The sequence below is a fragment of the Martes martes genome (assembly GCF_963455335.1).
Source record: "Martes martes genome assembly, chromosome: 5".
In the NCBI taxonomy this organism is placed as follows: domain Eukaryota; kingdom Metazoa; phylum Chordata; class Mammalia; order Carnivora; family Mustelidae; genus Martes; species Martes martes.
This window is the reverse complement of record NC_137892.1, coordinates 96,446,786-96,473,056: the sequence shown is the minus strand read 5'-3', so window position 1 is coordinate 96,473,056 and position 26,271 is coordinate 96,446,786. Positions and strand designations below refer to the sequence as shown.

At 37.9% G+C, this 26,271-nt stretch overlaps 1 protein-coding gene across 1 annotated transcript in view; it reads right to left on the bottom strand.

Moving 5' to 3' along the window:
- Positions 1–2,528: 2,528 nt before the first annotated feature.
- MEIKIN (meiotic kinetochore factor) overlaps positions 2,529–26,271 on the bottom strand; it is a gene marked incomplete at both ends in the record, with an annotated part of 87,730 nt that continues 63,987 nt past the window's right edge. The window contains 5 exons of the mRNA XM_080803812.1: positions 2,529–2,560; positions 12,225–12,351; positions 16,206–16,325; positions 19,403–19,483; positions 21,494–21,625. Of these exons, the coding sequence (XP_080659938.1) occupies positions 2,529–2,560; positions 12,225–12,351; positions 16,206–16,325; positions 19,403–19,483; positions 21,494–21,625 (492 nt within the window). The remainder of the gene's footprint in view (positions 2,561–12,224; positions 12,352–16,205; positions 16,326–19,402; positions 19,484–21,493; positions 21,626–26,271) is intronic.

Sequence of the window (26,271 nt, the reverse complement as noted above, 5' to 3'; positions counted from 1 at the left end):
TCAAGTCCCACATCGGGCTCCTTGCTCAGCGGGGATCCTGCTTCTCTCTCTGCCTCTGCCTGCCACTCTGCCTGCTTGTGCGCTCTCTCTCTCTCTGACAAATAAATAAATAAATAAAATTTTAAAAAAAAATTTTATTGTAAGAGACAATTCATCTGTCCCTTCATGCATTTTTAAAAATATTTTATTTATTTATTTGACAGACAGAGATCACAAGTAGGCAGAGAGGCGGGCAGAGAGAGAGGGGGAGGCAGGCTCCCTGCTGAGCAGAGAGCCCGATGTGGGGCTCGGATCCCAGGACCCTGGGATCATAACCTGAGCTGAAGACAGAGGCTTTAACCCACTGAGTCACCCAGGCGCCCCTACCTTCATGCATTTTCAACTGGATTTGGGTACTTATGACCTGAGGTTTTTTTTTCATGAAGTATAATTTGAAAATTTTAAATGCTTAAAAATTATTATTAATTAGTTATATATTGAAGTAAAGAGGTCAAGTCCAATTGTTAACTAGTTTTAGATCACAGACAACTTTGAAAATGTAATTAAAAACTATGGACACCCTCTCTCCAGAAGGGAAGAACTCTTTCTGATGCTCTTCTAGGGAGATTCACTGAAAGAATTTTGAGGCCTACTGACAGATAAAAAGTTAAGAGTACAACCTTCTTGTGGGATTTGCCAACAGTAATCCTCTTGGGACTTCTCCTGCCTTCTAGATAACCATCAGGTTTATTCTACTTTCCTTCCTTTTAATCATAATAGAAGTCATACCCTTCCTCACTAAGGCTCTTGAATGCCAGTTGTAAATCCTTTCCCCTCCCATTTTTCCCTATGCTCTAGCTGATAAAACAAGAAAACTGGGCTTAAAATACTTTTGCCTACAAATCCAGGCTCTGTCACTTTCCAAATCATGTCAGCCTCGTCTAAGTATATACCTCTTTCTGAGCTAGCTCTATTTTCCTTATCAGCAATATGAAATAAGTGTTTATTTCCTCCAGCCCCACTAGGCCCACCCTAGGAATCAGGTGTCATTCTTTCTCACAGGAACCCACCACCTGATTAGAAACTACCAAGTAATTTGTCCTCTTGCTTTCCACTTGGATGATAAACTCCTTGAAAGTAGGGAATAGGCCTTCTATTTCATTTCTTCTTCCCCACATTGCTTGTCACATTTCTGCTTTTATAACCATCCCAAGAGTTGCTTTATTGGTTGAGTACTGATTTAAAATCCAGATCTACATTGGGTTTTAGCCTCCATCTTTAATGGTCTCTTCTACATTTCCTAACAACTTTCCGTATTTCACCTCCAGATGAGAGTGTGAAATAGAAATCACAAATAGCTTTGTTAGTGGCTTAAGGCCTTGTCAAATAATTCATAAGAATATCTTCAGGGGTGCCTAGGTGGCTCAGTGGGTTAAAGCCTCTGCCTTCTGCTCAGGTCATGATCCCAGTGTCCTGGAATCAAGCCTGGCATGGGCGGCGGCGGCATCATCATCATCATCATCATCATCATCATCATCATCATCGGGCTCTCTGCTCAACGGGGAGCCTTCTCCACCCCCCCGCCCCCCCCCACCGCTCCCACCCCCACCTGCCTCTCTGCCTACTTGTGATCTCTGTCAAATAAATTTTAAAAATCTTAAAAAAAAAAAGAATATCTTCATGGAACTCCTCTTTAAAAATGAATGCTATATAGTTTACAAAATCTCAAATTAATTCATTGATTTTGGAATTTTCTTTCTTACTGAAGCAGCTTTGAAAATCTGACTCTTACTTTTATATATAATAACATTAGTAAACCATCAAGAGTTAAAATTTCACCAACAGTTATATAATTGTACTATGTTCACTGACAACAGGACTTCTGTTTTTTAGGAAGAGCAGTGTAGAGACACTACAACAAATAATATCTCACATGAATAAACACATAAAATCTTACAGACAGTATTAGCTAAAGAAGGTTTGAGGATGAGGTAATATATCAAAAACTTAATGTATGATTGATTGTACATATTATACATTCCCTGCTTCAGCAAAGTTGAGTATAGAGTTTCTTTCAGTCAGACCTGGAATTAGGTCTCTCACTCATGTGGTTTCAATTAAGTTCTGTTAAAAATAGCTCGTAATATAAGCATTTTCATTTTTAGTGCTTCAACTTTACTACTTTTAATCCATATAGAGGACAAACTCTGGGGGAAAAAAACAAAGGGAGTTACACAGTAGTCTGGTACTTTGCTCTTTATAAATAGCTGAAATCATTTGTTTAGTATACAGTCTTTTAATATAAGCTACTTGTTCTTATTTTACAATACAAATACATATATTTAAGAGACATACATAAGAGTGTTTCTTTACTGATTAAAAGTAAATTATAAGAATCTCAGTAGAATTTCATCACTAGGATATATCACATATAATTAGAGAATTTTGATTTTTGAATTATATATGATTTCAGGCAGACATTCTGCTTTATGGACTTTGACTTCACATTCATGTATATCTTCAAAGTGGTGACAATTCAGCCATGGATGCTACATTCTGCCATTTGTTTTTATTATAATATCTGGAGAAAAATATAAAACAATAGATTATTTCATATACATCATAAGAAGGTGACCAATAATTATTAATAACCGATCCTTGGGGGCAAAAACTCTTGACACGGGGCACCTGGGTGGCTCAGTGGGTTAAAGCCTCTGCCTTCTGCTCAGGTCATGATCCCAGGACCCTGGGATGGAGCCCCGCACAGGGCTCTCTGCTTAGCAGGGAGCCTGCTCCCCCCCCCCACCCCCACCCCCGCCTACTTGTGATCTCTGTCAAATAAATAAATAAAGTCTTAAACCAAAAAAAAAGGAAAACTCTTGACACCCAGCCAATCTAGTTTCATCCTGTCAAGCCTTAGGAAATAAATCCAGAAGTCATAAAAAATAATTTTAAAAAGGAATAGCTGTCTCATTCCTTCCTGGACAGGCTGAGGATACCTCTTTGGAGACAGAAAAAGACCTGCTCAATAATATTCCAATGGGAAGCCCAGCAAAGATGGCCATCAGTAGCCATCACAAGGCCTCTAACTCCAGCTGTGTAACCTGGAGGAGTTGATCCAGTTGTGCTTTTCATCCTCATCCACCACCCATGAAGAAGCCCCTCACATTTTCCTACCCACCCTTCCTTTGTATTCTACTACTCTTTGCTGTAGCTAAATCCAGGTTCTTTCCAGTACAGGATTCTAGGGATTTTCCTTCTACATCTGATACCAGGAGATCCCGAATGGAGCCAGTTTTACCTATTCTCACTGCCACTTTCACACTATGACATACATCACTCCTGACCTCTATCAGTGATTCTCAGATTCTGTTGTACCTACATACAGGCCACATTTCATACCAATTAGATTAGAATCTCAGGACAAGGGATTCAAATATCCAGGAAAGGGGCACCTGGGTGGCTCAGTGGGTTAAAGCTTCTGCCTTCGGCTCAGGTCATGATCCCAGGGTCCTGGGATCGAGCCCCACATCGGGCTCTCTGCTCAGCAGGGAGCCTGCTTCCTCCTCTCTCTCTGCCCACCTCTCTGCCTACTTGTGATCTCTGTCTGTCAAATGAATAAATAAAATCTTTATAAAAAAAAACAACAAATATCCAGGAAAGTATGATATGTAGATAAGTTTGAACACCAGAGACTCTATCTTCACTGTCCAAACTGTGATCCATAGACCAGTAATTTCATCCTCATGTAAAAGTTCATTAGAAATGTAGAATCTCGAGATGCCTGGGTGGCTCGGTGGATTAAGCGTCTGCCTTCAGCTCAGGTCATGATCCCAGCGTTCTGGGATTGAGTCCCCACGTTGGGCTCTGTGACCAGTGAGGAACCTGCTTCTTCCTCTGCCTGTTGCTCCCCCTGCTTGTGTGCTCTCTTTCTCTAACAAATAAATAAAATCTTTTAAAAAAAGTAAAATCTTGGGCTCTATTCCAGATCTAATAAATCAAAATCTCCACTTTAACAAGATCTACAAGCAATTCGCCAGTACATTAAAATGTGCGAAGCATTGCCTGTTCTACCCTCTACTCCTCCCTACTGTTTTCTTTACTGACCTCAGACACTATCTGCTCATTTATTAAATGCTTTAAAAACTGGGCCACAGTAATCGAGGCCATACCAATTTGTAGTAACTTTCCAAGTGGGTAATCAGCACACCCACTACCTAATTTTACCTACCTTTAACCAGGCTTCATACATTTCCAAGGACAGACAGCACCTATAACACATCATCTCTGAAACTTTACAATACTGGATACCTGGGAGTTATCCTAACTGTCCTTTTCTCTCAGCAACCTGTACCAGTACCTAATCAGTCACTAAGCCCTGGCAATGCCAATACACATTTTTAGTTTAGACTGTTTCTCAAACCCCAGTAGTACTGAATCAGATCGCTGAACCAATGACCCGGGAATATGCATTAATTATAAATTATTTATAAATTACTTAGGTGTTTCTGAGCACCACGTTTTGAGATACACTGGCTCGGATCCTCATTTTCTCAACTCTGTTCTTCAGGACTTTTGTAAAACTCCCACCTGATCCTTCTACTTCTCAGCTCACTTTTTTTCCAAGTCATTCCCACAAGAATGAACTAATTAAAAAGCAATTTGGCCATGAAAGTAAAAAGTCAGTGTGACATAGGAGGCTCTCCACAATTTGTCCTCTGATTACTACTCAAGACTTAGTTCTCAGAGTCCAATCTCCACTCCAGCCAAACATAACTACTTTCAGTTGGTTAACTACCCGAAGATACATTAAGCCTCTGTCCTTCAATTTATGCTGGCCTCTGCCTAGAAAGCCTATGCTCAGAATGCCTCTGAGGGCTTCAAAACATCCTTCAAATCATCTCCCTATGTACCCCAACACAGTCCCACATATACCTCTATGAAAGCACCTATGTCTCCACTGGACTTGTATTACCTTATCTGACTTCCTCTATGAGATTACAAATTTCATAAAGACAACTATGTCTTTATGTCAATATTAGTATTAACTACCTTCATCTAAATATAACATCCAGATTCAATAAATATTTGCTGGATAAATGAACCAGTCAACTGTAGAACTTCATTTTTTTTTTAAAGATTTTATTTATTTATTTGACAGAGATCACAAGTAGGCAGAGAGGCAGGCAGAGAGAAAGAGGACAGAAAGCAGGCTTCCTGCTGAGCAGAGAGCCTGACACGGGGCTCGATCCCAGGACCCTGGCATCATGACCTGAGCTGAAGGCAGAGGCTTTAACCCACTGAGCCACCCAGGCACCCCATAAGAACTTCATCTTTTTTGACGTCAAATCAACAGGCTTAAAAATCTCCATGATGTCAAACTAGTTTGATTTCTTTTTCTCCAAGATATGGTATGGCACCTCCATATTTGTACTAGATCGATGTGTGTGTGTCAAAAGCTACACACAATTACCTGCTATATTCTTTATGTGAGATGGCACAACCAAATTTATCATCAAATACAACAACCACACAATATATTTTAGGCTTTTGCAATTTAGTACAAACAAAGGAATAATTTCCACAGGGAAAAAGAAAAACATAGATAGTCTAGAGGAATTAACCTACTCTACAGAGATAAGTAATACTTATTGCATAATGAGTGATTATTATATTTCAGATGCTTTACATAAATTATGTCTAATCCTTGCACTAACTCTCTGAGCTAAGTACTATCATTATGCCAATTTTACAGATAGGAGGCTAAAAGTCAGAGGATTTAAGGAATTTACTCATGTGACAGAACTAGGTTTTGAACTTAGGGATGTCTTTTTGTTTTTTTTTTTTAAGATTTTATTTATTTATTTGACAGAGATCACAAGTAGGCAGAGAGGCAGAGAGAGAGAGGAAGAAGCATGCTCCTTGCTGAGTAGAGAGCCTGATGCCACGTGGGCTCAATCCCAGGACCCTGAGATCATGACCTGAGCCAAAGGCAGAGGCTTAACCCACTGAGCCACCCAGGCGCCCCAAACTTAGGGATGTCTTATTCTTAAGTGATTTCTACTACCATCCCTAGGATACTCAAGTCCTTTTCCATCTCATTTGTCATATTTCTATGTGATACATCTGCATGCTCTTATCTAAAAACTCAAGCTTCTCAATAAAGATGTATACATATCTAGTTAAAGGCTTTTATTGTACTATAAGCTTAAGATATGAATCTATAACACATCATTTATCATGTCTTCTAAAGATCAAAATTGAAGAGAAATTGTAAAACCTTACTATAAGGATAGCTTCAAGTTTTGTCTGATTTTCCAAAATGTATTGTTAGCTAGGAAGTCTTCCAAAGCAAAACTAAAATATCCTCTCTTCGATTCCTGCAGCGCCTTATTCCAATTTTATCATGTTATAGAGAAGACTATGTGATCTGTCTCATCACTAGTCTGTAAGCCCTAGAGGGCTAAGGCTGTACTCTTATCCCCAGCTAATACTGCAGTGTGCAGTACATGCTTATTAGCCAAATTAAAGTAATATTAGACATCTATTGCTATAACAAATAGCAATTATTTTTCAAGCATCTTCTTGAGGGGAAAAAAAACCTCTTTAAATAGAATACAGAAGTCTGTACAAAGAGAAAGAGAAGTATAAAACAAAGAGAAGCAAAATGTCTTTGTATGGAGGAACTGAGAAACTCAGAGCCCTGTCTACTATACCCCTCCCAATGCCTTATTTGACAGCTACCCAGTCAAACTATTGCAAATTAAGAAAGTTAAGTTCTAATTCTGATTCTACCAGTAATTAGCTGGTGTATTCAGACAAATCACTTATTGATCTGACTAGGTCATTTTTATTATACGTAAAGTGAGCAAAATAGACTAGATCATAAAATGCCTCTCAAATGTTAGTGCTTCTTGGAATCACTCTGAGAATTCTTCAAATCGTAGATCCCTGTGCCGTATCTCTAGAGAATACAAAATTTGCCAGGTCTGCAGTAATTCTGGTGTAGTGGTTAGAGGACTACACATTGAGAAACCTTGGGCTGGATATCTTCTAAGGCCTCTTTCTTTAGGCTGTCACCATTCTCAAACTTCTCCTTACCCACACCACCTCCTCTATCACATCTCCTTTGGACTCCTCTAGTGGTTCACTTTCACCACATTTTTTCTCTAATCAGCATTATTAATGAACAAGTATCATAACGAAGAGGGGTCCTAGACCATCAAAAGTGAGCTTCATCCTACCGTCCTGATTAGATAACTGGCAAACCAGCTAAATGTTAAATGTCAGGACTAAAAATAGGCTGTTACATGTTTAAAATAACATGATCACTAGTTAGCTTGGGGTTTTGCTATTTTTACTAAAGGAAAGGCAGAGACAAGTGGCCAGAAGTTGAAGGGGGAATTACTTAAATGAAGAGGCTGCCAAATGAGGTGAGAACCTAGAAAGAAGCCAGGAGATGGCATAATCAATTCAACATACATCAAGGGGTCTCTGAATTACATGAAAAATTTTAGTCTAAATATTCAGAACTTCCCAGACACATTTTAGTTTTGATTTGTTGCATACTTACACCCAGAACTGTGATGCTACATGTCATAGATTAATATGACTTGTCATAAAGATCAAATTAGAGAAGTTTATCTATTTTATAACTTTTTACTGAAATACAGCATATACACAGAGAAGTTTGCATATGTGTACTGTAAGGTTTGATGGGTTTCACAGACTTACCATACCCATCTAACCAGCATTCAGATAATGAAACAGAACAAATACCACTAGTACCTAGTACTAGTATCTAGTATCTAGATAACTTCCTCTCATAATGCTTTCTAGTTAATAGCCCCTCCCTAACTAGTACATCCACTATGGTGATTTTCGTCATAGATTAGTTTTGCCTAGCTTTGTATTAAATATAAGTAATGTTAAATGTACTCTATTGTGTCTGAGTCCTTATGTGAGATTTATAAATACTGTTGCATGTAACTGCACATTGTTGATTCTCACTGCTATACAGCACTCCAATGAATAGACTGTGCCACTATTTATTAATCCATTCCACTGTTGACGGGCATTTGGATTATTTCCTATTTGGGGTTATTATCCAAATGCTGCTATAAACATTCTAGCAAACATCTTCTGATGAACATATGTACACACTACAGTTGGATATACTCTTGGAAGTGGAATTGCTGGGTCTCCATGGTCCAGGGAAATGGAATTGCTGGGTCTCTTTCAACCTCAGTGAAATTTCTAGGGGCCCAGTGATATGAGAGATATACTTCCTAAAGAAAAGAATAAGTTGTTGCATCAGGCTCTTCCTATAACCGAAAAAGATGCACAATGCCTAGTGGGCCTTTTTAGATTTGAGAGTCAACATTTTTCATTTGAGTGCTCTACTCCAACCCATTTACTCAGTGCCTAAAGGCTACTGGTTTTGAGGGAGCCTCAGAATGAGAGAAGGTTCTACAACAGATCCAGGGTACTATGCAAGATGCTCTGCCACTTGTACCATAATATCTAGTAAATCGAATGGTGCTTTAAGTGTCATTGAGAGATATATATGTTGCTTGGATCCTGTAGGTGAATCACAGTACAGGTCCTTAGGATTTTGGAGCAAATCTTTAGCATATTCTGTGAATAACTACTCTCTTTTTGAGAAACAGTTTTTGGTCTGCTACTGGGCCTTCATAGAGACTGAATATTTAACCATGGTACACCAAGTTACAATGAGACCTGAGCTGCCAACCATGAATTATACACAATCTGATGCACCAAGCCACAGAGTTGGCTGTGCAGAACAGCACTGCATTTTCAGATAGAAATGATATATATGGGTTGAGCTTGAGCCCCAAAGGCAAGAGTAAGTTAGATGAGGATGTGGTCCATATGTCCATTGTCCGTACTGCTGCTACACTGTCTTCTCTCTCCCAGCCTGCACCTTTGGCATTATGGGGAGTTCTCCACAATCAGCTGATTGAGGGGGGAAAAAAAGCTCAGCCTTGGTTCACAGATGGTTCTACATGATATGCAGGTAACACTTGGACCTACAGCTCCTTTCTATGACATCCCTGAAGGAAACTGGTGAAGGTATATCCTCCCAGTGGGTAGAACTTCAAGAAAAACATCTCACTGTTCACTCTGTTAGAAGAAGTGGCCAGATACGTGGTTATATATTGATTCACTGACTGTGGCCAATAGTTTGGCTGGATAGTTAGGGATGTGGAAGGGACAGGACTGGAAAATTGATGACGAGAGATTTAGTAAAGAAGTATATGGGCAGACCTCCCTGAATGGGCAAAAAACATGAAGGTATCTGTGTCCCCTGAAATACTCACCAAAGGGTGGTCTCAACAGACAAAGACTTTAATAATCAAGTAGATAAGATGACCCATTCTGTGCCTCTTTCTCCAGCCACCTCTGCCATCACCCAATAAGCTAACAAAAAAAAGTGGCCATGGTGGCAAGTATGGTGGTTATTCATGAGCTCAGCAACTCACTAAAGTCAACCTGGCTATAGCCACTGGTGAGTATTCAGTTTGTTAGCAGCGGAGACCAACACCAAACTGCCAGTATGGCACCATTCCCTGGAGTGATCAGCCAGCTACCAGGTGGTGGGTTGATTACCTTGAACCATTTCCATCATGGAAGGGACAGCATTTTATTCTTATTGGAATAGGCACTTATTCTGGATATGGATTTCCCTGTCTTGCATGCAATGCTTCTGCCAAAAGAACCATCCAAGGACTTAGAAAATACTGTATCCACCATCATGTTATCTTGCATAGCATTTCTTCTGATCAAAGAACCCACTTCACACGAAAGAAGGTGACAAGAGGCCCAAGCTCATGGAATTCACTGGTCTTTCTATGTTCCCCACCATCTTGAGGCAGAATAGTGGAATGGCCTTTTGAAGACTCAGTTAAAGCACCCTGCAGGCAGCAATACCTTGCAGGGCTGAAACAAGGTTCTCAGAATCTTGTATATGCCCTGAATCAGCATTCAATATATGGTGCTATTTCTCCCACAGCCAAGATTCACAGGTCCAGGAATCAAGAAGTGGAGATGGAAGTGAGATCATTCAATATCATCTCTAGTAATCTAATAGAAAAACTTTTTTGCTTCCTGTTCCCATGACAGGCCTTGCTCTGCTAGCCTAGAGGTCTTAGTTCCAAAGGGACGGATGCTTCCACCAAGAGACGGCAATGATTCCAATGAACTGGAAGGTAAGACTGCCACCTGGCTGCTTTGGGCTCCTCAGGCCTCTGAATAACAAGCAAAGAAAGGAATTACTATGAGGGCCAGGATGACTGATTCTGACCACTCAAGCGAAATTTTCCCTGCAATGGAGGCAAGGAAGGGTACATCTGGAATACAGGAGATTCCTTAGGACATCTCTTAGTATTATTATGCCCTGAGATTAAGGTCAATGGAAAATTACAACAACCCAATCCAACCAGGACTAATGGCCCAGACCCTACTGAAATGAGGTTGATAGTACCCCACTAGCTTAAGAACTATGACCAGCTGAGGTTCTTGCTGAAGGAAGAGGGAATATGAAATGGAGGAAGGTAGTTATAAATACCAGTTATTTCTACCTAACTAGTTTAAGCAAATACCTGTTTGCTTCCCTCTCTTATTCCTATAACAACTAACATAAAATGTATTAACAATTACTCTCTATCATAGTACTTGAGTCACAGGATATCAAGAAAAGGAATAAATACCACCCAAGAATTTTGCATCCTCTTCTGGGGAAGGAATTAGCATATTTTGGGTTGTATATAGGATAGGACAGCTGTATTATGTTAGAAGTATAACTTTGTTACTTTCTTTATTTACAGATTAATTGTGGTTTAAGGACATGTGTATGAATACATAGTTGACATGAAGTAGACTGTGATGGTTAGTTGTATATGTCACCTTGATTAGGCTATATTAACCAATTAAATTAAATACTAATTTTGGTGTTGCTGTGAAGGTTATTTGTAGATAAGGTTAACATCTATAATAATAGACTTTAAACAAAGGAGATTATCCTTGATAATGTAGGTGGACCTCATCCAATCAGCTAAAAGGCCTTAAGAACAAAACGGAAGTTTCTCAGAGAAAAAAGAAATTCCTCCTAAGGACTGCATCATTAACTCCTGCTCAAGAGTTTCCAGCCTGCCCTACAGTTTTCAGCCAGACTCTACAGCTGCCTAAGTCAATGCTTTGAAATAACCTTCTGGTTCTGCTTTTTTGGGAAAACCTTGATACAGCATCTACCATTCCCTACCACCATGCTAATGTCATTAGAGATAGAGATAGAAAAAAGTCTATTATGTGGTCCCTGTCTTTGAAAACTTCCTAACCTGAAGAATATGCTAAGTCAGTATTATGAATTATGTGAGGTACTAATATATTAGTAAATGTCAAATGAGTAGCACTGAATTAAGTACTTAAGGAGCTTAGGAAAAAAGACAACTTTTGTGGACTTAGAGAGTGCTCAGAGTAGGCTCTGTGTCAGAAATGGGGACAAGGACCAAAAATAGACAATTTAGGTGGATTGAAGTTGTACATAATCTATTAAATTTCAACTGCTTCACTGCCTGCTTACTCATAAAAGTTTCCCAGGCTCCAATGACTAATCAGACATTCTGTCTGATATATAGTCAGGAGAACAGAAAAACCTAAACTTGGAGTGTAAAAGCCTCGAAAGATAGAATTCCTCTCTACTACCAGCAGTAGGATCTTGGACAAATTGCATACTACTTTAAGCTCCAGATTCTTCACGTATAAAATGAGGATAATAGTACATATCTGCCTATTATGAAGTCGTAGTGAGAAATAAATGAGATAAAATAAGATATTTGGCTCGGTGCCTTTTACAGGGCAAGTACTCAACCAACAATAAGTGAATGCAAAAATATATAAAGAATATTTTCACAAAGAATTCTACTAAAAATGAAACCCAACAACAATAAATTTCAAACAGTTGTAAGAAAAAGTATCCTAGATAAATACATTTAGATCAATGGCATAAGCTAACTTTTTGAAAGATTAAATATCTGACATTCAAAAAAATATTTCACTCAGGTTCTAAAACCTAACCAAACTTTTTGTAATTCTACTGTTTTTACTTTGTATAAGAACTCCTAGAATACAATTTGTAAGTGGACTTCCTGTGTGCATAAGGAATTTATAATGAAAAAATATTTTCCATCATCCAAAAAGTAGGCTCTGGATTCACATTATAGTACCTTGAGGAATATCTTTAGGTGGGGAATATTTCTTGTTCTTTACAATAACATTACTTTTACTTTTCATTTGTCTAGCTCCTGGTGTTGCTCTAATAATACAACATATTTCTGATGTATCTGAAGGAATCTGAAAAAGAAAAAAAAAAAGCAGACAGCACATAATTCTTCCAGGTATTGTATTTATATGTTGTTTTATTTCAAAGGCAAATCATTTCAACATCCATATTTCATACATATTAATGATAGAAAGAAAGCATTTATGAAATGCTTACTCCACTCTAGACACTAATGAAATGGTTTTTAAACATTTGCTTATTTAATACACACAAGAACCAGACAGGGAAGATTATATCATCCCCATTTGTAAAATGAGGAAAATTATGTTCAGAGAATTTGGATATCTTACTTAAGGACAGAGAGCATAGTGATAAGAGTTGATATCTTACTTAAGGACATAGAGAGCATAGTGATAAGAGTTGAGATTCAAGCACTCCAAGGTGCAAGAACAAGTTTACATGATTTACTGAATTAAAATACAAACTTATTTTAATTCTGAGCCATATACTAGATTTCCTTGGTTTCCCAGCTCAATGAATTTTGACAACCACCAAACAGACAGACTTCAGAATAAAGAAATACTGTGTCTTCCAGAAGTAACATATCTTGTTTCTTAGAACTCAAATAGACATATGTATTTACCGAGGGCTCCTCCCACTGTAAGTAAAGCCTATATGGAAACAACTTCTACTTTAAAATTCATATCATCTTCTGTGATGGGCATCTGATATTTTTCTGCCCAGCATCATTTCTATTCTTCCAGTACTGAATGGTACCAGAGTTTTCTTGGGAGAATCTACACATTCTCCCAGCCTGCAGACCACTCCTTTCTTATGGCTCAGGTGGAGCTGCTAATACTTCTGAGCACCAAGAGGCCTTAAAACCCAGCCCAGCCAATCACTACATGCTATGTGCCTGGGCACAGTGACTGGCTCAGACAAGAACATTTTAAATGGGTCAGGAGGAAGAAGGGAATTCTCAACATGAGATTCTGGTACAAAGCCAAAATCCTTAAGGGAGCAAAAGTGGTCTGAGAGTGATACCCAACCCTAGCTATAGCTTTTGTAGTAGAAACAGATACATATCCTCTTACGAGGATGGGATCCCCATTATAGGCACATAGGATTCTTATCAAGTAGGAGCAAGGAAATAAATGATCAGGGTCAGAATCAGAGTCGTTCTTCAAGATTCAGCTCAGAACCGTTCGAAGCAGAAATAATGGGCAAAATACAGTTCACGTCATCCTCTCATGTGATTATAACAATAAAGGAAGTAACAAATTCATAAGAAATCAAGCTACCGTGTGTGTAAGACTGTACAGGAATATCAAAGAGGAGAGTTAAGCCCCCAGAACATCCAATATCAAAAGTGCCAAATCAGAATAGAATAACAATGTATGAAATGATTAAAGAATTAACAATTGAAATCTCATGGATGAGCAAACAAGAAACCATCTGTACTGAAAAGCAGATGTGAAAAAGAAACAACTAGAATACCTTGAAATGAAAAATAAAATTGTTGAATACAAAATTCAATGGAAGCCTTAAGCAGCAAAGTGGGCACAACTAAAGAATTACTGATATTACCCAGAATACAACAAATAAATGAAAAATATTAAAGAGAGTTTGAAAGATACAGAGGATAGAAACATGTCTAACACATCTTAATTATCATCCCAGAGAGAATAAAATAGATAATAGCTGAGAAATTTCCCAAACTGATGAGAAACATGAGTGCACACATTCAGAAAGACTAATATTCCAAACAACATTACAATGAAAAACCAACAGGGGTGTCTAGGTGGCTCAGTCAGTTAAATATCCAACTCTTGATTTTTGGCTCTGGTCATGATCTCAGGGTCTTGAGATCAAACCACACGTTTGGTTCTGCGTTCAGCGGGGAGGTGTTTTTTTTTTTTTTTTTTTCCCCTCTCTCTTTCTCTCTCCCTCTCCCTCTGGCCCTCCCCCTGCACTTTCTCTCTCTCTTTCTCTCCAAAATAAGTAAATAAATCTTTAAAAAATAAAGAACAGGGGAACCTAGGTGGCTCAGTGGGTTAAGTGTCTGCCTTTAGGTCAGGTCAGGATCCTACGGGACTAGGATTGAGATCCATATCAGGTTCCCTACTCAGTGAAGAGTCTGCTTCTCCCTCTCCCCACCTCCCCTGCTTGTTCTCTCTCTCCCCTTCTCTCAAAAATAAGTATAATCTTAAAAATAAATAAATAAAAATAAAAAGTAAAGAACAAAAAGCCAACAGCAAGTAAAATATTAATCTCTTTATGTATACACTCTAGTGAAATTATAGCACACCCACAATAAGAACTTCAAAAAATCGAGAAAAAAAAAGGTATTTCAGTCCCTAAGACCACCTCAGACTCAATGATTTGCCAAAAGGACTCCCAAGATTCAGAAAAGCTGGTATACTCACAGTCAAGGCTTATTACACAATAAGATACAGACAAAAATCAGCAAAGGGAAAAGGCACACAGGTGGGAGTCTAGGAGAAAAAGTATACAGAACTCAATGCAGGATAATAAGCTTCCAGTTGTCTTCTCCTAGTTGAGTCACATGGATAACATTTAGTTTTCCCACGTGCAAAGTGTTGCCAACATGAAGAGCCCAGTAAACCTTGATTCAGACCCATCTCCTAGAGTTCAAACTGATACAAAGGTTGCCCAAAGCCTCAAGCATGAAAAACATGCTTTATTTTATGCTTTATTTAGCATAAATCACATTTAGCATAAGCTATCTGGTATATAGCAAAGGACATACAAAGACACTTTTTTTTTTTTAAAGATTTTATTTATTTATTTGACGGAGAGAGATCACAAGTAGGCAGAGAGAGGGGGGGAAGCAGGCTCCCCGCTGAGCAGAGAGCCCGATGCGGGGCTCTATCCCAGGACCCTGAGATCATAACCTGAGCCGAAGGCAGAGGCTTAACCCACTCAGCCACCCAGGCGCCCTAATAAAGATGCTTTTTAAGAGAGGTAATAGTTTCCAGTTTCACCTGGCCTCTCAATAATGGGCTATAATCTTGTGTTTCTCAACTTCTTCCATTCCAAGTCCTTACTTCAATCTATTTTTACTTCCCTTCAACCTCTTACCTACATTTTCTTTCTCTCTCTCCCAGGAAATTATCCCTCTAACTATCTCTAGTCTCAGCTTTTTATAATCTGTTCTCCACCTCTGGAGCCAGAAAGACATATGATATCATCCCTTTTCAGAATTATTTATTGGCTCCTCTCAGGAAAAAGATCCAAATTGCTTAATATGGATTAAAGACCCTTTGAGATCTTGGCCCTTGTTTATCTTTACAGTCTTATCTCCAGCTTTTTCTCACCATCCAGATTCCCGCCCTCATCACAGAGTCACACTGAAAAGGCCTAACTACAGTGAAGCACTACATATCCCTTGAGTTTTGCCTTTTTATGTCTTTTTCTCTCTGCCTCTTTCTCTCACTCTGTCTATCTGCTCCCACATCCCTTCTTTCTGGCTCTTTCTTTCTCCCCACCCCACTTTTCTGTACTCTCTTTTTCTGCTCATCCTCTAGCTCTATTCCCACACGCATGGCTCTTAGTTTTATGAATTTTATGTCTTCTTTTTCAAAGGAGCATAGTACTTCTGTGTATTCATCCTAACACAATGAAATTGGTGATTATTAATTTATATGTACAGATGAAAACAGAAGTTTGGATCAAAGCAGGCTAACAGTGTTTCCTCTAGTTCAGAATCAGGCCCTGACAATGTAGAGTTCTGGCCCTGGCAGCCTAACATTCTTTATTGAGAATTGTAACTGATAGCTGCCTCCTCATGTGGATGATGTTAGCCTCAAATGAGTTACAGATTTCTTAAAGTATCTCATATACAAAGTATCCAATATAACAGTATTAATTTTAATAATTGAAGAAAAAAATGGAAAATACTAACCTCATTTGAAGAGCATTCTTGCAAATTTGACACAGGAACAATTTCATTTGAATTAACATAATTGCTGACATTTGGAAATAGTTCTTCAAAAGATGTTCTTTGCACTGAGGACAAATCAATCTATAAAAAATTATATTACTCTTACAGATGTCAAATGTGGCAGAAACAATTCTTTTTACATAATTAAAGGTGAAATGCTATCTCATTAGAAGCATTTCCTTGGGAAAAAGTACGGAGTTTCTTTCTGAGGTGATAAAAAGATTCTAAAATTGACTGTGGTGATGATTACACATACCTGTGAATGTACTAAAAAAACACTGCATTTCACACTCTAAATAGGTGAATTGTATGGTATGTTAATTATACCTCAATAAAGCTGTTTTAAAAAGCCCACTACAAAAAAAGTGTTAAACATAAGTTACCATGTGACTCAGCAATTCTACTTCCTCTTCTAAGCATATACAAAATACAACTGAAAGCACATATTCACATAAAAACTTGTACGTAAACGTTCATAGCAATATTATTTTTCAAATGCCCCCAAACTGACAAATTAGTAAACAAAATGTAGTATATCCTTACCATGGGATATCATTCAGTCATAAGTAAGGAAGAAAGTGTATGTTATAAAATGGATGAACTTAGAAAACATTATGTTAAGTGAAAGAAGCCAGACACAAAAGGCCACATGTTATATGATTCCATTTAAATGAAATAGCCAGAATAAGTAAACCTATAAAGGACCCTTCATCCCAGCCTGAAAAACTGATCTTCACTTAATTCTCATGCTCTGTTCCATTAGGAACCTGATAAAGTAACAATGCCAACATTGCTAATGGTAAAAATGATGTCTGATTGATAAATTACATCTGGACTAGGAAGAACTATAACTGCACTATGAATAAAGATAAATGCACTATATGTAAATAAATCCTATGAAAAGCACCAGAGTTTGGATTTCCCTGACCCTTTTTTTTTTTTTTTAACATTTTTTTAAAAATTTATTTGACAGAGATCACAAGTAGGCAGAGAAGCAGACAGAGAGAGAGAGAGAGGGAAGCAGGCTCCCCAGTGAGCAGAGAGCCCGATGTGGGACTCGATCCCAGGACCCTGAGATCATGACCTGAGACAAAGGCAGCGTCTTAACCCACTGAGCAACCCAGGTGCCCTGGATTTCCCTGACTCTTGTAATTTGGCATGTCTCTTGTGGGGATGCTGGAAGCTATGTCTATGTGGTATTACAAAAGATACTGGATCTCATCTACTTGCGTCTGAGCTGTACCCAAACTGCTAAGTAAACTGCCCCATGGACTTCTGTGAAGACTAATCCCACTGAAGGGGAACACCCGTTTCTGCCCTGCTTGTGAGTTGTATTTCTATTGTTTAGTTGAACCTAAGAAGAACTCTTGTTGGATGAGAGCCAAATTATAAGACTCTTAGAAGAAAACAGAGGGGTAAAATTTAATAACATTGAATTTTGCAATAATTTCTCAGCTATGACACCAAAAGCACAGGAAAGGGAAAAAAATAGATAAATTGGACTAGATAAAAATTAAAGCTTTTGTGCTTCAAAGAATACTATCAACAGAATGAAAAGGTAACCCATAGAATGAGAGAAAATATTTGCCAACCATATATCTGACAAGGGGTTAAAATAGAGAATACGTTAAAAAAAAAAACAAACTCCTATAACTCAACAACAAATAAATAAGCTGATTAAGAAATGGGCAATAGACTTGACAGACATCTCTTAAAAGAAGATAAAAGGGCCAATAAGCATGTGAAAAGAAGCTCAACATCACTAGCCATAAGGGAAATACAAATCAAAACCACAATGAGATATCATCTCACACCCATGAGGATGGCGATTATTTTAAAAAACACATAGAAAATAACAAGTGTTGGCAAGAATGTAGAGAAATTGGAACCATTGTGCATTGTTACTGAGACTGTAAAATAGAGCAGCTGCTATGGAAAACAGTATGTCAGTTCCTCAAAAAGTTAAAAATGAGAATTACCATTTGATCCAGCAATTCCACTTTAAAGTGTATACCAAAATAACTGAAAGCAGAGACACAAAGAAATATTTGAACACTCATGTTCAAAGCAGCATTACTCACACTGGCCAAAAGGTGGAAGTAACCCAAATGTCCACAGACAGATGAAAAGATAAACAAAATGTGGTATATACATACAATAGAATATATTCAGCCTATAAAAAGGAAAAAAGTTGACATATGCTACAAGATGGATGAGACTATGTTAAATGAAATCTGTCACAAAAGGACAAATAATGTATGATTCCACTTATATGAAGTATATAGAGCAGTCAAATTCAGAGGGGGAAGGTAGAATCGTGGTTGAGAGGGAGTGAGGGATGGAGAATGGGTACTTAGTGTTTAATGTATGGAGTTTCAATTTTGCAAGAAGAAAAACTTTGCAAGAAAATCTGCATTAAAAAAGTAATGGTTGCACAACATGTGAATGTACTTGAACTATGCAGTTAAAAAAAGGTTAAAATGGTAAATTTTAGAACTGGGTAGCTCAGTCAGTTAAGTGTCCCACTCTTGATTTTGGCTCAGGTCATGATCTCAGGGTTGTGAAATAGAGCTCCAAGTTCAGCTTTGCACTGGGAGTGGAGTCTGCTTTAGATTCTCTTTCTCTCTCACTCTCTGCCCCTCCCACACCCTGCTTGTATGCTTTCTGTCTCTCTCCAAAAAAAAAAAAAAAAAAAAAAAAAAGTTAAAAATGTTAAACTTTATGTTACATTTTGCCACAATAAAAAAAAAAGAAGAAAACCCTGGTTGGTGCTGTAGTATTCTAATTTTTTTTTTATTTATTTACTTGACAGACAGAGATCACAAGCAGGCAGAGAGGCAGGCAGAGAGAGAGAGACAGGAGGAAGCAGGCTCCCCGCGGAGCAGAGAGCCTGACTCGGGGGCTCGATCCCAGGACCCTGGGATCACGACCTGAGCCGAAGGCAGAGGCTTTAACCCACTGAGCCACCCAGGTGCCCCTCTAATTTTTCTTTTATGTAGATCAGTATATAGAGTACATCCAGCGAAAGCAAGACTGTACAACAGAAAAATAGACATTATTCCCTAGTAGAATATTTCCCTGGTGTGACAGAAACAGAATAATAGGGAGGAGGGGGAACCAAAACATAGATACTCAAAGTGACAAATGCTAATACTTACCACTAAACCAGCAGTTTGCGAAGATGGTGTACTTGTTAAGAGGCCTCTGCTTTTCTTAACAGGAATACTAGAATTTGTTCTCTATCAGTGTTTTGTGAAATAGGAGATTGAATAGCATAAATAAATAAACTAATTTAATACAGTAAAAACACAATATCAAATTAGTAGACCAAATCATAAAGTGTCATACTAATAAATCTTTAACGTGCTAATTAAATTTTAAACCACTAGACAAGTAACTAAAGAATTTTCTGGCTTAAGCTAGGTCAAGGAACTCCTAAGAGTTCTGCATGGCACAAGAATACTACAAGAATACTTGGGGTGAAATCACTCTTAATTTAGGAAGAAAAGCTAATTAAAGTTTTGAACTGGGAAATGGTATTTAATTATCTTTTTTACTGCTAAGAAAATTATTTTACCTTTAGCATTTGTTTAATTGCTAGTATATTATTGTACTTTTCATGGAAAGGGATTATAAGTTATTTGTGAAGCTGTTAAATGTGTATGTAATAAGGATAATTGGTTTAAAGTACATACATTTAAATATATATACACACTTCCATTTATTTAATATCAAAGTTAGAGAAATTATAAAGACTCATTTTCTATTTCCTGAATATGCAAAGAGGCAGACAGATGGTGGTCAGGTGGACAAATCAAGAAAGAGTGAGAGAGCAAGAGAAAGACAGGATCAGAGTCCTAAAAGTTAAAGAGACAAAGGGAGGGTTGGGAGAGGGAAAAGGAGGAGAGATGAGGTGGGTGAGGGAAAAAGAAAGGAAGAGAGGGAGGATGAGAGACAAAAGAGAGGAACACTAAGTCTTCTTAGTGGAGGGAGGGAGAAGAAAGATGGAGAAGATGGAGACCAACAGACTATGAACAGAAAGAAATGACAGAGAAACAGAGTCAGAGACAGAGAAGGGCAGATGGAGAGAGATCAAAACAGAGACAGAAAGAATAAAGAGCTGGAGTCGAAGAGACAAAAACCAGGGAAAAAGTCAGAGAAGGAGAGCAGCAAAACAGAGTGACACAGTTATTCAAAGAGAAGATAGATAACTTTATTTCTAGGAATCAGCTATCTTTTCAACTTTTGGATTCCATGAAACAATCAGTCCCTCTGATAAATCTCTTTGAATAGGTGTTTATTATATGCTGCCAACTTTGGAACACAAACCCAGAGTTGGAAATTGAACATCATAGGAAAGTTTATGTTAGGTTTCTTTCTTCTTTCTTTCCTCATTTCTTTCATTCTTCCTTTCCTTTCTGACTTAACATTTCTTAAACTAGTTGTTTGTTCAAGACGTAATATGGGGTCATTTACTAGGAAAATTTCTATCAAAAAAATTTTATGGGTATATTTCCCTGGCACACTGAATATGTCAGCTCTCTAATTCATTAGCTATTTTATCTTCTCTTCATCTGAACAACAGCGATTATTCTACTCCTAAGGATTGCTGTACAACAGTTACAAAGAATACATGTAAAGAGAGCCTGTAGAGTAGGAGATACTCAGTGACAGTTATTATTTATCATTGTGGCTGCCATGGAGGTGCTCTGGGCAGATCTCCCTGAACAAAGAAACTGCTGTTCCACTGCAAGGAGTGCAGTTAGGTGACAGCCACTCCCTGGCCCATTGCAACTTCTCTGGAATCTGCTTCAGCTTTCAGGTTGAGTCCATCATCCTCTCAGGCAACCCTCGGCCAGGGTTTGAGCATAGGAAGCAATGTAAGAATCCTGTAATGGATAATCTGCTCCAGACCTTGAAATGGGAGAGCTTTTGGCAGATGTATATTGAGGGCTGAGACTATTCCTGCCCGATGCTGCTTTCTCCCTGCTCCTTCCTCAGGTATTACCCCTTTCAGTACACCACTTGAACTCAATTCTGCTTGAATATCTGCTTCCCAGTGGTCCCAAGACACACAATTGTTAACTGACAATCTATTTTTTAAAATCTGTGTATAGTTGTAAACATAAAGCTCTCTGCATTTTTTCCCTGGATTTGTTAAGAAGTTAGGCATATCTAAATCTTCCCAATAAGTACATTTCCTTGGTATAGGCTTTTCAAGAATTATTTAATAGAAGGTCAGGGCTTACCAATGCAGGTTCCAGGGACTGAGACAATGGAACTTTGGTAATTGATCTACTTGAAGGAACCTTGATTTTTACATGATGAGACCTTAACTTTGTTTGAAAATATGTATTTCTAGGTTCAGGATCTTTTTCCAGCTGAAACAAATTCATATTCATGAAATACACTTCATAGTACTATAAAAACATTTGTAGCACTTCTCAGATATTTTATTATGATAGAAATATGTTGTAATTATTATGATTAAAATAGGGTATATATATCAATCATATATACATATAAATTTATATAGATAGACAGATAATTCTATTGTTATTCTCTCAACTTGAAAAAGTTTTCAAGTTAAAGATACTTTCGTTAAAAAAAGTAAAGTTTTCTATGCATTAAAAAATAAAATCTATCAAAAGACAAAACAGCTTAAAATACACACAACTCAAAAAATTTCCCTACCACACTTAAGGTAACATCTCCCAAACAGTGTTCTGTAAAAAAATATGTAATGAGATCTGTCCATATGCCAATGGTTAAAACTAAATTTTAGAGAAAACATCAAATACATTTATATAAATGTATTTACTATGTAACAATCTTCATTTAAGAAACCAAAAGTATTAAGACATCAGGAAGCTGCAACTACAAAAAAATGTGTTGCTTTACCAATTAATCCCTGACTAAAACTGCAGACTGCTGAGTAACTGCTTGTCCTATGTAACTTGTCCAGTGCTTCTGAGATGTATTTATAATAGTATTCCCAGTTTACATATATTCAACATAACTGAGGAGGTACAATTTGAGTTGAGTCTTGAAAGAATGACAGTATTTTGAGTTGTGGCTGAGAGGATAAAGAGAAGGTAGAGGGAGGGGAGGGGAAGGAAGGAAGGAAACCAAGGAGCTATAAGGTTCATTCTAAGCAAAGAAAAGAACAAGGGTATGCAGCAAAGAGCAAGGTATTTACTGGCATCTACCGACCCATTTCCCTCATATATGCCTTACATACAGCTTTTTCTGACTCCTGTCATTATTCTCAGCAATTTCATCACACAAATTGATAATCCATCTAACCAACTGGCCTCCCAGTTGCTTGACCTCTGCATTCCCAATAACCTTTTCCCCTCATGGCATTTTAGTCACTACATAAATCAAACACAGCTCTTACCATCAACAGAAATTAGAGAATTGCCAATTTGAATAGTTTCTTATATCCTTCCAACCCACGTTCAATTATCTTCATGATATAAACTCCTCCCTCAATGAAATCTCCAACTTACTGATCCTACCACTCATCTTCATACATTATCCTTCTCCTGTCATTCCTTCCTCATCTATCACCTTCCATCATTGTCATTAACCCTTTCTCCTTCTATCACAGATGTCTGACAAACTCCCAACCCTAGATGACTCCTGACATCAACATCTTATGTACCTCTACTGCAACTAAGTGCTGGACATATTAAAGTCACCACAAACTCAAAAGGAAAAACTACAGACTGGCAATGTTTCTACATTTATCTGGATTCTCATGATTATTTCACTCTCATCCCATGAGATGAGAGTGAAATAATCCCTTCCATTCTCAGCTGACATTACCCAACATTACCCAACAACATTGCCCAACAACAATAGAAGAAATCAAAAGATGTGACCTCTCAGGACTCAATTTGGGGGGCCTGGTACAAACTAAAAATGTGGGGCCTCTTGTTTAAGAAAACTATTAAAAATGTCAGGGCAACAGTAGAGCATTAAATGAAATGTGAGATCCTTCTAAGCACAAAGCCCATGCTGCTACCACTACACCACTACTTTTACAAATATAGCACAATGGTAATATCCCTCCTCTTTTTTTTTTTTTTTTAATATTCTTCCTCTTTCAAAGGCCAGTTCCTCCACTTGTATTCTAGATCCTGTCTTTCCTCATCTTTTCAAAGACTTCCCTCTTCCACATAATAGTACATGGAATTTGTTGAGGTTTTCTGAAACAGCTTTACTGAGATATAATTCACATACCATAAAACTCATCCATTTTAAGAGTAAAATTCAATGGTTTTCAGTATATTGATTTTTAATTTTTATTTATTTTTTAGATTTAAATTTTAGTTAACATAGAGCGCAATATTGATTTCTGGAGTAGAATTCAGTGATTTATCACTTCATAAAACCAGTGCTAGGTGCGCGTGGGTGGCTCAGTGGGTTGAAGCCTCTGCCTTCGGCTCAGGTCCTGATCCCAGGGTCCTGGGATGGAGCCCCACATCAGGCTCTCTGCTCAGTGGGGAGCCTGCTTCCTCCTCTCTCTCTGCTTGCCTCTCTGCCTACTTGTGCTCTCTGTCAAATAAATAAATAAAATCTCAAAAAACAAACAAACAAACAAACAAACAAACTGGTGCTCATCACAAGAAATGCCCTCTTTAATACCCATCACTCATTGAGTTCACCCATCCATTAACCCTCGCTTTGTTCTCTATTGTTAAGAGTCACTGCTAGCTTGTTTCCCTCTCTTTTTTTTTCCTTTTCCTCCTTCCCATATATTCATCCTATTTCTTACTTAAATTCCACATATGAATGAGATCATATAGTATTTATCTTCCTCTGACTGACTTATTTCACTGAGCATAATACATTCTAGTTCCATCCATGTAGTTGCAAATGGCAAGATTTCATCCTTTTTGATGGTTGATGAATATTCCTGTGTGTGTGTGTGTGTGTGTGTGTGTGTGTGTGTGTGTGTGTGTTGATATCTTCTGTATCCACTCATCAGTCGATAGCCATTTGGGCTCTTTCCATAATTTGACTATTGTTCATAACACTGCTATAAATATCGGGGTGCATGTACCCCTTAAATCTATATTTTTGTATCCTTTGGATAAATACTTAGTAGTGCAATTGCTGGATCATAAGGTAGTGCTATTTTTAACTTTTCGAGGAACCTCCAAACTGTTCTCCAGAGTGGCTGCACAGTTTGCATTCCCACTAACAGTGCACAAGGATTCTCCTTTCTCTGCATCCTCGCCAACACCTGTTGTTTCTTGTGTTGTTAATTTTAGTCATTCTGACAGGTGTGAGTTAATATCTCATCATGGTTTTGATTTGTATTTCCCTGACGATGACTGATGTTGAATACCTTTTCATGTATCTGTAAGCTATCTGGATGTCTTCTTTGGAAAAGTGTCTATTCATGTCTTCTGCCATTTCTTAACTTGATTATTTGGTTGTTGGGTGTTGAGTTTGATAAGTTCTTTATAGATTTTAGATACCCTTTATAAGATATGTCATTTGCAAATATCTTTTCCCATTCTGGAAACTGACTTTTAGTATTATAGATTGTTACCTGTGCTGTGCAGAAGCTTTTTATGTTGATAAAGTCTCAATAGTTCATTTTTGCTTTTGTTTCCCTTGCCTCCAGTGACGTATCTAGTAAGAAGTTGATACAGCCGAAGTCAAAGAGGTTTCTGCCTGTGTTCTCCTCTAGGCTTCCTGTCTCAATTTAAGTCTTTCATCCATTTTGAATTTATTTTTGTGTTGGTGTAAAAAAGTGGTCCAATTTCATTCCTCTGTATGTCACTGTCCAGTTTCCCCAATACCATTTGTTGAAGCGACTGTCTTTTCCCCATCGGATATTCTTTGCCGCTTCGCTGAAAATTAGTTGATCCTAGAGTTGTGGGTCCATTTCTGGGTTCTCTATTCTGTTCCGTGACCCATGTATCTGTTTTTGTTCCAGTACCATACTGTCTTGATGACTACAGCTTTATAATATAGTTTAAAATACAAAATCACGATGCCTCCAGTTTTGTTTTTCTTTTTCAGAATTGCTTTGACTATTCAAGGTCTTTTGTAGTTCCATACAAATTTTAGGATTGTTTGTTCTAGCTCTGTGAAAAATGCTGGTGGTATTTTGATAGGGATTGCATTAAATGTGTCGATTGCTTTGGGTAATATACACATTTTAATAATGTTTGTTCTTCCAATCCATGAGCATGGAATACTTTTCCATTTCTCTGTGTCTTCTTCAATTTCTTTCATAAGTGTTCTATAGTTTTCTTTTCTTTTTTTTTTTAAAGATTTTATTTATTTATTTGACAGAGAGAGAGAGAGAGATCACAAGTAGGCAGAGAGGCAGGCAGAGGGGGAGGGGGAGCAGGCCCCCTGCTGAGAGAGAGACAGATGCAGGGCTCAATCCCAGAACCCTGGGATAATGACCTGAGCTGAAGGCAGAGGCTTAACCCATTGGGCCACCCAGGTGCCAGTAAATTCATGTATTAGTATTAGCAACTTTTTTGGTGGAGTCTTTTGTTTTCTTACATAGATTTTCATGTCGTCTGCAAATAGTGAATGCTTGACTTCTTCCTTGCCAATTTAGATACCTTTTACTTCTTTTTCTTGTCTGATTGCTAGGCTAAGACTTCTAGTATTATATTAAATAGAAATGGTGAGAGTGGACATCCTTGTCTTGCTCCTGACCCTAAGGGAAAGGCTCTGTTTGTCCCCATTTAGGATGGTACTAGCTGTAGGTCTTTTGTATGTGGTCTTTATGATGCTGAGGTATGTTCCATCTATCCCTATTTTGTTGAGAGTTTTTATCAAGAAAGAATACTGTATTTTGTCAAAAGATTTTTCTGCATCTACACAGAGAATCATTTGGTTCTTATCTTTCTTTTCTTTTTTTTTTTTTTAAAGATTTAATTTATTTACTTGAGAGAGAGAGAGAGAGCATGAGAGGGTAGAGGGTAGAGGGAGAGGCAGACTCCCTGATGAGCAGGGAGATGGATGCGGGACTTGATCCCAGGACACC